General features: G+C 48.6%; 1 protein-coding gene across 4 annotated transcripts in view; it reads right to left on the bottom strand.

Annotated features, from left to right (window-relative positions):
• ADCYAP1R1 (ADCYAP receptor type I) overlaps positions 1–12,540 on the bottom strand; it is a 51,487-nt gene that overhangs the window by 6,117 nt on the left and 32,830 nt on the right. Inside the window, exons 10-14 of one of the 4 annotated variants that reach the window (XM_082471964.1) lie at positions 12,136–12,289; positions 11,643–11,703; positions 10,936–11,005; positions 7,051–7,142; positions 206–289 (exon numbers count right to left, since the gene is read on the bottom strand). In XM_082471964.1, coding sequence (XP_082328090.1) covers positions 206–289; positions 7,051–7,142; positions 10,936–11,005; positions 11,643–11,703; positions 12,136–12,289 — 461 coding nt within the window. Of the gene's footprint in view, positions 1–205; positions 290–4,184; positions 5,787–7,050; positions 7,143–10,935; positions 11,006–11,642; positions 11,704–12,135; positions 12,290–12,540 lie in introns of those variants that run through there. The other 3 variants (XM_082471965.1, XM_082471967.1, XM_082471966.1) reach the window with 3 other exon arrangements.

Below are 12,540 nucleotides of genomic sequence, written 5' to 3'. Positions count from 1 at the left end.
CCCAGGCCACGAGGTTGCAGAGAACTCACAAGACACACAGATGTCAGCATGCAACAGCTGGGAAAGGGCTTGGGGCCGGAGGCACAGGCTCGCTCCCTGCTCTCCTCCAGCCTGGGCGGACGCAAGCTCCGGGCGGTGGCAGCAGCAGCATGCGTCCCCCTCCCGTCCAGAACAGCCACGCCACAGCCACGCCACGCACACTTACAGAGTAATGGTGGACAGTTCTGACATCTTGCAAGAGTGCTGCTGAGCCCGCTGTGGCCTGCAGTAGCATTTCTGCACGCAGCTGCTGGGTGTGACAAGATGGGCATTTCTGTCAGCTGCGGGCACTGGGCAACGAGAAACTGAGGTGGGACTTAGGGTGACACGGCTCACAGGGCGGGCGGAGAGGCCCAGGGTGTAGAGACAGGGCCGGGGCATCACGTGAAGGAGAAGGGGGAAGCCAAGGGCCGAGACGTGGTCAGCTCTGGACATAGAAATACACACCTCTACACATATACGTGTGTGCACGGACACACAGGCACATGTGAGCCCTCACAATGGGAAACCGACAGGTGGTGGGGTTCGGGAGGGGGGGAACACGTGTGTTTGGAAGGTGGGGCCTGACTGGGGCTCACGCAGGGGACCAGGAACTGTCTCCAGAGTCAGCTCCAGGCACAGAGCATGGCCTTGACGGAGATCCCTCAGCAAGATGGGCAGCTGGAGACTCACGCCATGGACCTCACGCTGGCCCAGCCCTGGAATCAGGCCATTTCTGCGCTTGCTTGTGAAAACCAACTGGAGCGTCCACTGGTCTTCCCCCCCTCCCTCCCCTCCCGCACCTTCCTCTGACTGAGCCCCCGGGTACCTCAGTGTGGGCCTAAGGGGAGCAGAGGTAGGATGGATGGAGCAGACCCATGAAACACTACACATCCACCATGTAAGTTAAAATTAAGTGAAAAATCCACTTCCTGGGTTGCCTGAGCCACACTACAAGGGCTCAACAGCCACAGGTAGCTAGTGGTTCCTGTGCTGGACAGCACAGATCTGGGGCATTTCCAACACTGCCGAGAGTTCTACTGCACAGCGCTGGCTAGACTTCTCGATAAACGTTCAGAGGGCAGGGGCTGAAGGCTGAGAGAGCACCTTTCGGGCTCTGCCCCGCCGCCTGCAGAAACGAGTCACCTTAAGGAGCCACCCACAGGTGGGCCCAGGATGCTCGTCAGCTCTACCTGGCACTGGGCGAGGCACAGAGCTCTGCCTCCTCAGAGAGCTATCAGGCTCAATCTCCACCTCTTCTAGCCCCTCACGGTCCTGCTTATGCTTCGGTTGGCCCAACTCATTTGTTTCCATCTCTGACAAACATGGAAGAAATGGAGTGAGAGCTGTGTCATCTCGTCAGACTGCAGGAGAGGTGCCCATTTCACACACCCTCCTCAGGCACCGTGTGGCCGAGCTCCTAGTAGCTGCCGGTGAACTGATCAACCTGAGGGGGTCGGATGCAAATGAGAACAGATACGCACAAAGAGGCCAGACCTTTGGCATTCATGGATTTGTAATTTGTGATTCCCACTCTTTAAGAGTAAGTCTGAAGGTCCTTGACATGTAGTGACACGTCATTTTGCTGAGGCGAACATGTGAATCACACACTTCAAAGATGGGGCAAGCCGAGGTCCACCCAGCATCCTTGCCTCAGTTATGTCTGTGGTTCTCTCATTTAATTAAAAACATGTTTCAATTCACACCAGACTGTGAGATGGGCACTAGTGAACCATTATACAGATGAGGGATGTTATGATGCTCTGCTACCCAGACCAGCAATATCAGTACCACCTGAGAGCTTCTTAGAAGTGAGAATTTCAGTGGCTGGCTCAGACCTGCTGCCTCAGAATCTGCATTTTAACAAAATCCCTAGGTGCTCCACCTGCAAATCAAAATTCCAGGAACACTGTTGTGAGGAAGTCATGTATTTGAGAAGTTTTTCATGTGCCTCAATGAATGTCAAAGGTCTGTTTTGTACACGTACAAACAGACAGATGGACACATATAAGTATGTTTTCCTCAATAATTAAAAGAGCTTAATTGGGTATTCAGGAATGGAAGCCATTCTAGTCTTCAAATTTATTCTCTACCTTGCCCAGATTGAAAGGTTGACTACTCTCTCCTACAGCCAGTGGCCTGACCCCTCAACCTTGGCCTGGGTGAGCCACAGAAATCAGGGTCCAGGAGCCCGAGAGCCCAAACCTCAGATGTCACTTCCTATACACCCAAACTCTAAAGCTTCAGCTGTTCTCCTCTGAGACCCCCTTTCCCCAGACCTCCAATGACTGTTCAAAAGGATCCAGTGAAAAGAAATATAAAGGAAAATGGGTGGCAGAAAAGCCAGAGACAGGCATGAGAAAGAAAGACGTCAGAATCTCTGAAAAGTCACTTGTTAGTGAAAAATAGAAAAGAAATTCAATCAAGAGGAAGAGATAAACCTAGGCTGGCTGATCAGCTCAGTTCTTATCTGGATCCAAGGGAGGATAAGAAACTCAGACAAGGGTAGCGGATGGGGGCTGCTTGGAGAGCAGCGTCAGCCTGAATGGGAAGGCAGGAGAACCCCACAGTAGGGGCACGGCTCACACCCACATCTGGAAGTCAGGGAGCCCTGGCTCCCAGGCCTGACTCTGCCAAAGCTTTGCTGTGTGTCTGCAGGAAGGTCAAAGCCATTTCCAGGTCTCGACACTGCCATCTATAACCCAGGGATGCAGCACCTGGTTTCTTCTGACCCTGCTTTGGTCTCAAGCTAAACTCCACGAATGCTGCGGTGCCTTTTGCGTTCAAGGCTGCCTGGGCTGTAGCCCCGTGATGCTAGACAGAGACCCCTGCAGGGGAACCCTTTGTGGGCAGCACCCCTGTCTATTTCACCCTGATCCTAGTGGTCAGCATAGCACTGGACACTCGGCAGGCCCACAGAATGTTGTGACCTGAGCTAAACATTCTCCATAGGGTCCCTCCTGGTGCTAAGATGCTGTGTACCCCCAGAGCCCCGGCCCAGTCCCCAGGGAGGCAATCCCCACCACACTGGTACTCCAGCCAGCAGCCCAGTTCAGCAGATCTTGGAGTTTCCCTGCCCACCCTCCTTCTCCCCCACCACTGAGGACCAGTCAGCCCTCAGTGCCCCTTGCCTAACCTGGGGGGTCGGGGCACCTGAGCTCAAAGCTCTGTTTGGCCAATGACTTGCTGATTTTAGGTGTTGCCACTTTCCTTCTCTGGACTTCAGTTTCTCCATCTGCAAAATGGGGGCAAACATTCCCTACTGCCAATCCCTAACAGGAGCTGTCAGGATAGGGTGCCCCCAGACAAGGGAGAGAGAGAGTGCCTTGGAAGGAGAAGATAGAGCCCCATGTGAACTGGGAGCCTTAGGCTGTGGGCTGAGTTCCTGGACTGAGAGCTTCCCGGCTGCACTTCTGCCTAGACATGGAAGAGTCTGTCTTCAGAGGCGAATGTCATCCCTCCGACGCTGGGTAGGTCACAGCCCTGCTGAGCTATATACTATTGGGTTGGCCAAAAATTTCGTTCGGGTAACATCTTACGGAAAAACCTGAGCAAACTTTTTGGCCAACCCAATACATCACGGTGTCTGTTCTCCTTCCTTTACCCCAAGGTGCCGTGGGGACCTGCTCTGTGGGGTGCCTGAGGGAAATACAGATGCGGCTTCCCTCCCCGACCCCAGACCCAAGAGGCAGCTCCCAATGCCCATCGTGCAGCAGGGAGAGCACTGGGAATAGAGCCAGCTCCCTACAGGGCCAGGCCTGAGATGCTCTCAGCACAATCAGTGTCTGCCCTGAAACCTCACCCTCCTTTTTCTCAACCAGTTGGCTTCTCACAGAGGTAAACTCTGGTCCCCAAGACAAGGCAGGCTAACCCTGACCCCAGAATGGGGCTGAGCCCAAACCCTCTGCCCCAAACCAAGTCGAGCCTAAGCGCAGGCTTAGCCCCGACCCAGGCCCACACTCCATGCCTGGCCACTGCCCAAGTCCTGAGCCCAGCCACTCCTTCTACCAGCCAGTGAGGGAATGGAGGTGGCTCAGGGCCACTGTCCCCCTGCAGGAGCCCCAGCCCCCAACAGGTCCCTCTGCGACTGGGTCGGGAGCGCCGTCTTGGTCTATGGAGGACAAACCCTTATCATCTGAGCAGCTGGAACCAACCTACAGGAAGGGGAGTGAATGCTGGTCTGAGGGCACAGGCAGGGGGTCCTCTCGGGCTTTCTTGGGGATGCCCAGGCTTAAATTTGTTCTGGAAACAGAGGGAAAAACCGGAAAACTGTTGTGGGCAGATGTGAAGGGATATCAGCCCAACACATAACTCTGTTGACCCAAGGGCACTCGGACGCAGCCCCGAAATCTCCCTCTCCTACCATGTCATGCCCCTTTTTTAATCCCCCCATTGTCTACCCACCTCCCCACCTGCAGCAGACACCTCCCAGCTCAAGGCACTCCAGGTGGGGCAGTTTTTTACAAGGCTGGAACCCACTGGGGCCTCTTCTTCCAGGAAGCCTTGTTTAACACTATCTTCTTGACTGTAAAGTCTTTGAGGGTAGAAATGATGGTGCAGTCAAGTTTGAAGTCAAGGGTCTGCCTGCATTGTGGCTATGGCTTCACTCTTTCCTGCTGGATTCATCTACCTTCACTGATAACTAGTTCCCTTGGCTGTAAAATGGGGATTATATTTAATCCAGATTTGCTGTGTGGGCATTAAACGTGCATGTACTGAATGGCAAGTGTTTTTAAATGCTCTGCAGTTCTTAGCGGCATGGCCACTTTGAATGTCCCTCACTTTCGCCAGTAGGGTCTCCTTGACCCTGGAAACACTCAAACATGTTGCTGCATTTAATGGATCAAGCTGATCCCTTGTCCTGTGTCAGCCCTCCCACCTGGCTTGCAGACCACATCCACCTGAGGTTTAATCTTTGGGGCTTGAGACGAGCACAAGTTTAGATTTCTCTAAAAAAAAAATCTGCTGAGATTTGAGGGGATTTTTTACATGATAAAAGTAAACCAACTACAGCCATACCCCTGAGATACTGTGGGTTCAGTTCCAGACCACAGCAATAAAGCGAATATCACAATAAAGCGAATATCGCAATAAAGCAACTCACATCAATTTTGCGGTTTCCCAGTGCATATAAGGGTTATGTTTACACTATCCTGTAGTCTGTTAAGTGTGCAATAGCATAATGTCTAAAAAAACAATGTACATACCTTAATTTGAAAACACTTCATTGCTAAAAAATGCTAATCATCTGAGCCTTCAGTGAGTTATAGTAGTAACAAAGATCACTGATCACAGATCACCACAACAACTGTAATAATGAAAAAGTTTGAAATATTGCGAGAATTACCAAAATGTGATGCAGAGACACGAAGTGAGCAAATGCTATTGGAAAAATGGGGCTGACAGACTTGTTCAACACAGGGTTGTCACAAACCTTTAATCTGTAATAAAAGCAATATCTGCGAAGCACAGTAAAGAGAAGCGTGATAAAACGAGGCATGCCTGCAGCTGGTTCTTTAAACGTTTGTACTTAAATGTATAAACCCTGTGCTAATTACACATGGTTCTTATCTATGCATTAGGAAGGCCTGACAAGACTCTACAGCTTCCAGTCTACAATTTACCTTGAAAACCCTGGCTCCACACTTCCCTCCCTCCAGACCCTGGGGTTCTTGCTGCCTGGGGCGGGATGTTCAAGCTGGTAAAGTATGTCTGGGGGTCGGTAGAGTGTCCTTACTGAAGCTGCAGCTGAGCCACCATGTGTGTCCCTGCACAGGCAGAGTGAGGGGAAGCTAGGAGAGGCCCCAGAGGAGAGTCCCAGGGACCTCAGAAGAAGAAACAGATCCTACCAGGAAGCAAGGTGGGGCAGGAGCTGGGGGAACCATGGTTGCTTAGAGCTCAAAGGAGAGACAAGGCCGACTTTGCTACCCACCAGCTTCAGAGGTCCGAGATGACTGCTGGCGGGGGAACCAAGCCACCCTCAAGCAGGATAAGCAGGCCAGACTTAAGGACATGGTTTCTGACACTGGACCAGAAAAGGTGAGGGGAGTGGCGGGGCCCTGTTTTGTGGCTCCTGGAGACGAAGGCAGAAATGATCTCTCCAGGGCAGAGAGCTGGCCCTACCAGCCCCTCAGGGCAGGACCTCCAAGAGTTTATGACTTACGTGGATGAACAATTTTCAGCTACATAACATACGCGTATAAGGAAAGGTTGGTAAACATTTGCCAAAACATGAAAAAATAAAGGACAATAAATGGAGAGCCAAAAGAAGGAGGAGAGGGGTGGTCAATGTAATCATCCTACACGCGGGGAGAAACAAGCCTGACGGAGCCAGGCCCTAGGCTAATCCCTGGCCCCAGCGGAAGGGCTGCCACAGGAGAGGTACCCAGGCTGAACAGAGACCAAGGGCAATCTCCACTGACCTGGGGAAGCCTCAAGGAGCCTGAGGGAAGGATCTGGCGCTGGTCCCTGAGCAGTTCCTGCCTCTCTCTCTCTCTGGGAGAATGGCAGGGTGGCGGAGCCCTCTGCTGGAGTCTCTCTGCTGTCCCACTTGTCCACTGGGCAGCCATCAAGGTTCTGAGCCCCAGGTTGCGGCCTCTGATGGAGGCCGGACCAGCCCCCTCTGGTGCCATGAGAGCACTTCAGCTCCTTCTAACCTGCTCTCCTCTTAAACTGAGGACGCAACACATACGGATTCCACGGCAGAGACTGTCCTCAGATTCCCTGTGCCTATCTGGCCCCTCCAGCCAATCACAGGGGACCAACCTGCCTCCCCGGGGCCAGAAGTGCCTCCACAGCACACACACCCAGCTGTCATGCTCCTGACCACGAAGCAAGAAGGGTGAGATGGAAGATGGCTGAAGGAGAGGTGGGCAACTATATTTTAAAGGTACTTTAACCCAAAAGAATTCTTGCCAATGCCCATGCTAGGGTACCCCGTCAGCGACACCCAGGCCTTCTCCTCCTGTGTCCTGTGTGCAGGGCCCATACAGCTGTTGGACATGACCATGGCATTCACCTAATGGTACTTACAAGTAGATGCTGGACTCATTGCCTCCCATGTCTGGAGACTGAAGTTTCTGCACGAGGATGACAATGATGCCGATGAAGAGCACAAAGTTAACCTGAAAAGCAAAGAAAAAACAGATGAAAATGATTCTGAGCAAAGACTTTCCATGTCCCTGCCTCTGCACTGTCTGTTATTCCCCCAACAGGGCCCTCCTCCCATCCAGTCAAGATCCCATCTAGGCTTATAATCTAAGATGGCAGCATGAGAACACTCATTCACCTCCCAGCCTCCCTCCATATCACTGAAATGACAGAAGAGAGAGATGAAGAATTCCGTAAGAGTACTGAGAAATAGCAAAGATTATCATGAGTGAGCCAGAAAAGGGAGCAATTTCTGGAAAAGAAAGAGCAAACAGTGTCAGGGTGATGCAAAAACTACAATGCCAACCAGAGAAGAGGCTATCGCAGAGGTGAGAGCCGTCCTCTGGAGAAACTCCAAGTCCAGAGTCATTGAATATGCAAAACCAGAATGGACAACCATAAGCATTATTAATTAAAGGACTGCCTGGGAATAGCAATAGCGTTTCACTTCAGACAAAAGCTCTCTAAACAAAGTGGGAAGCTGTGTGTATGGTGAGAAAGGAGGAGGGAGGGGAGCAAATAAAAAGAAACAAGGTGACTACACAGCAACATCTGGCTGTAGCAAAGCAGCACTCAAGGAGAAAATGTAGAGCCTAACACTAACTTAAGAAAAAATAATAAATATTGAAAATAAAATACTTAACCATTCAAATCAAAATCTAGGGAAAGAGTACCACAAATTTAAGTTATACAAGAAAGAAGTTAAAGATAAAAATTCATTAAAGAAATACAGGGCTTCCCTGGTGGCGCAGTGGTTGAGAATCTGCCTGCCAATGCAGGGGACACGGGTTCGAGCCCTGGTCTGGGACGATCCCACATGCTGCGGAGCAACTAAGCCCGTGAGCCACAACTACTGAGCCTGCGCGCCTGGAGCCTGTGCTCCACAACAAGAGAGGCCACGCGCGATAGGCCCGCGCACCGTGATGAAGAGTGGCCCCCACTTGCCGCAACTAGAGAAAGCCCTTGTACAGAAACAAAGACCCAACACAGCCAAAAATAAATAAATAAATAAACTCCAATCTCTTTGGAAAAAAAAAAAAAAAGTAGACTTGATAGATAAAAATAAAATTTTTTGGTTTTGCTCTGCTTGTTTTCACAGATCAAGTAGAATGGTAAAGCATCCTCCAGAGGGCAGGATGTCAGTCCTGCTTTCTACTGCATGCTCAGTGTCTAATCAGTACCCGGCATTTAGCACAGTAAATACTGTTAACTGCATATGTTAGTCCAAAAGGAGAAAATGCAATTAAACACATTTAGGGATGAGAAAGAGGACAACAGATGTATAGAATATTTTAAATCATCACGAGGAAAAAAATCAAACAAAATGGGAAAATATAAATTAATAAAATTAAATCAAGATGTAGAAAATCAGAATAGAGCAATGACCTCAGGAGAAATTTAAAAAGTACTCAAAGATGTATGCATTAAAAGGCACCAGCCCAGATAATTTTACTGGCCACTTTCATAATACCTTTAGGGAGAATGTAATTTACATACTACTTCATTATTTAAAAGCTTATAAAAAGAAAACCTCCCAAATTACCTATGAAGCTAACAAAACTCTAGTACAAAACCTAGACAAGGACAGAAAGTGTGTGCGCGCACACACACGCACGCACACACACACACCTAAAACCAGAGAACTTACAAAGAACAATGTAAAAACTATAAACAAAATATTAACAAATAGAATTTAGCAGTGCATTAAACGAACAAACAGATCACGGCCATAAAGGTTTTATGTCAGGAATGCAAAAAGAAATCTACTAATATTTGTTACATTAACAGATTAAAACAACAAACTACCTTTATCCCACATAAGATTGGTGAACAGTTCAGTAATGGAAACATCAACAAAAACATAAGAAATGAGCACTTTCGTACTCTGCCTGTGGAGGGCAATTTGATATCCATGAAAATGTTAAATGTATACATCCTTTGTCCCAGAAATTCCACTCCTGGGATTTACTCTAAAGCATATTCACACGTAACTCAAGGGTATGCACAAATATATCCACCACAACATTGTTGATCATGAAGATAAACTGGAATATTATAAATGTCCATCACTAAGGGAATGATCAATTAATGTCTCCAAAACACATTTGATAAAATTCAACACCTATTCCTGATTTTTAAAAAATAAACACTAAAACAAGCCAGGAATAGAAACTTTGCTAATTCAGTAAAGGCAACTGCCCAAAACTATAGCAAACACCATCCTCAAAGAAACCAAGGAATAAACAGTATAAATATTGGAAATGAAAAGTAAAGAGTATTTCCATTTATAGATCATGTAATTTTTCCATGAGAACCAACTGAAAATGGATAAGAACCAATAAAAGAGCTTCAAAAGGTAACCAAGAAAAGAAAAAAATACACAAAAACTAGTAGCTTCCCTAAGTCCCAGCACAAATACACGCACTAGAAAATGTAACGAAAGAATGATTCCTAGACACAAGACGAGCACAAACTGAAAGACACCATAAAGGGAAAGCTAACAAGACAACTAAAAAAAAACTGTCAAAAATGACTCTATGAGAAAGACTGAATAAATGGAGAATCATGCCATATTCTTGGAAAGGAAGACTCAATATTTTAAGAAAACCACTTCTCCAAATTTGTTTATAAATTCAATGGAGTTCCTATAAAAATCTCAACCAGCTTTTTTTGCAACTTGACAAATTTGCAACTCGACAATTTTGAAAGTCCATCTGAAAAAGTAAATGTGCGAGAAAGTTTGGAAGGGGAAAAAAATAAGGAAGGGGATATGAGCACACCAGATATCAAAACATGCTGCCAGTTTACAGTAACTTGCCACAGGAACAGCCAAATAGATTAGTAACATGGAGTAGGAAGTCTGGAACTAAATACAAGTAGAGCACATTGAGTGTTTACGATAAAGTGGCGTTTCTACATAATAGAGAAAGAAGGATCTATTCAATAAAAAGAACTGAGAGGGTGGATGTCCACCCATTGAAAAAAAATTAGGTTAGATATCATTTCAGATCAGACAGAGAAATAAAATTTCAGATGGATTAAAGGCATACGTGTAATAATGCAATCTACAAAATTGTTATAAAACAATTAAGAATACTTTTATATCTTAAGGTTGGGAAAGACTTCCATAAACGAGAAGTAAGGCTCAGAATTCATGATGAGAAAGCCTGACGGCTTGACTATATATATAAAATTATGCAATCTTGGAAGTATACTTACAACATGTATAACAGATGAAGCATTACTATCTATCCAACAGTAAGAAAGATAACAACTGGACTAGAAAAATGAGCAAAGAATAGATAATAACCAGAATAAAAACAAATTGTCAATAAATATTTGAAAAAAATGCTCTGCTGCACTAGCAATGTGGAGAAATGCACATTAAAACAATAAGGTACCATTATCTCCCACAAGGCTGTGCAAAAATTTAAATGATTGAAATTACAAATGCAGACAATGATATGGGAATACCCTTTGTGGCCCAGCAATTCTACTTCTAAGGATTAATTCTAAAGAAATATTCACACGTTTTCAAAACTACGCACAGAACCCTTCCTAGTAGCATCTTGCATAATGAGGGAAAACGGGATAAAGATAAATGTCCAACACTAGAGGAAGAGCTGAATAACCTGTGCGCCCTTTTTGAAGAATATAACACAGCCACGGGAGGTTGCTTTGTGTGGTGACCTCTTTACTTCTCCTCCTCCCCTGCCTTTCAGCCCAGGCCTCTGTTTCTTCCCTGCTTCTTGTCCCAAGGACACTCACCATTATGGAGCCAACCACAGGGGCTTTGATCACCCACCACAGAGCCGTGTTGTCATTCATATCCCAGCAGCTGCAAGACAGACAGAAAGAAGAGAGATGATGCTTGGGGGCATCATTCCTCCTGGCTGGCTGGAAGGGATGGAAGGGCACCATCGTCTCCTTCCAGCCAGCCCCTCCTGCAGCTCTGGAAGGAAGGAGAGCTCTCCTTCCTTCCAGCTCTCTGGCTGGAAGGAGAGCTCTCAGGCGGGCTGCACACCCAAGCCCAGCCCTGGTTCAAGTTGCCTTGGTCCTTCCCTCTGCTCCCCTGTCAAGGCAGGGATTGGAGCCCAGGAGTGAGGGCACCAATGGGCTCCTGGGCAAGGGCCATGTTCCCCCCTCAGACCTAGGGCTCTGGGGGATGCGACCTCACCCTTGATATTCCTCCTCCCCTCCCTAAAAGGAGAAGAGCCACTCAGAGTTGGGCCCAGAAGCAGAGCAGGACTCTGAAACCTTGCACATTCCCTCATTGAGTCCCGGCTGAGATGTGGCTGGGTGGGTCCACCTGCAGTGGGGTCAGGGCACAGTCACTGCCCAGGGCTGGGGGTGCAGCCATGCCCGGCATTGGATGGTTTGTCTGAGACAGTTAATGGGAAATCAGGAGAGCCGCTGACAACCATCCGTAAGAGCCTACGTGGGGCTCCGGCCCTGGCTCTCGGGCATGTACTCACCCTGTGTCATCGAAGTAGAGCCTCAGCACAGCCCACACGGACACACACACAGTTGGGGTCCCTGGAGAGCAAGAAAAGGAGCCCCGTGATAACTGGAAAACCAATAGGCCCGGTGTCCCCCTCAGACTTGGGTCTTCTGGGGGCCAATGAACCCCTCAGAGGTGGGGTCCCGACCCATGGGGCATGTCTCCCTCTCAAACCTGGAGTCCTGGGGACCCTAACTGTCCCTCACACCCAGGTCTCCTGGGAGTCCACGTCTCTCCCAAACCCTGGGCTACCTCGCCTCTCAGGAGGACTCTTGAGCCTATCCCCTCCATCAGACAGTGGGCTTTCTACAAGAAGAGCAAGAAAGGATCCAAGAACCGGGAGTGTGCCATCAGCTGCGAGGCAGGGCAGTGCCTCCCTCCTCTGACCTGACGTTCCCGGACGGCAGGACCAAGGACGTCCCTGGCCATGAGGCCTGAACCTGTCTGGGCGACAGCCAGTGACCTACCCCAGCCAATGATGATGTACCAGTAGAAGTATCTCCTCTCGGGGAAGAAGGTCTCCACCAGCAGGGTGAAGAGGTACAGGCCCTCAATGAACAGCCAGAAGTAGTTGGATACGACACAGTAGTGGAAGAAAACCATCACAGCCTTGCATTCCACCTGCAGGGAGAGTGAGGAGGGGGAGGGTGGCACGAGTCCCCACCGAACCCTGAAAATCCAGCTCAGCAGGACCAGACAGGATCCTGAGGGCCCTTCAGCTGAAGCATGCTCGGGCTTAAACACCCCGTGGGTCTGAAAGACTCAGCATTCCTGGGTTCAGAGTTTAAAACTGCAGCATCCTATGAGTCTGAGTCGAAGTTGCCATGGAGGCAGCTCTGCACAGGTCAGAAAACATGGAACCCCCTTTTCTT

Source organism: Balaenoptera physalus (genome assembly GCF_965194825.1).
Source record: "Balaenoptera physalus genome assembly, chromosome: 8".
NCBI classification, from domain to species: Eukaryota; Metazoa; Chordata; class Mammalia; order Artiodactyla; family Balaenopteridae; genus Balaenoptera; species Balaenoptera physalus.
Note: the sequence above shows the minus strand (reverse complement) of the source record. Positions and strands in the feature narration are given on the sequence as shown.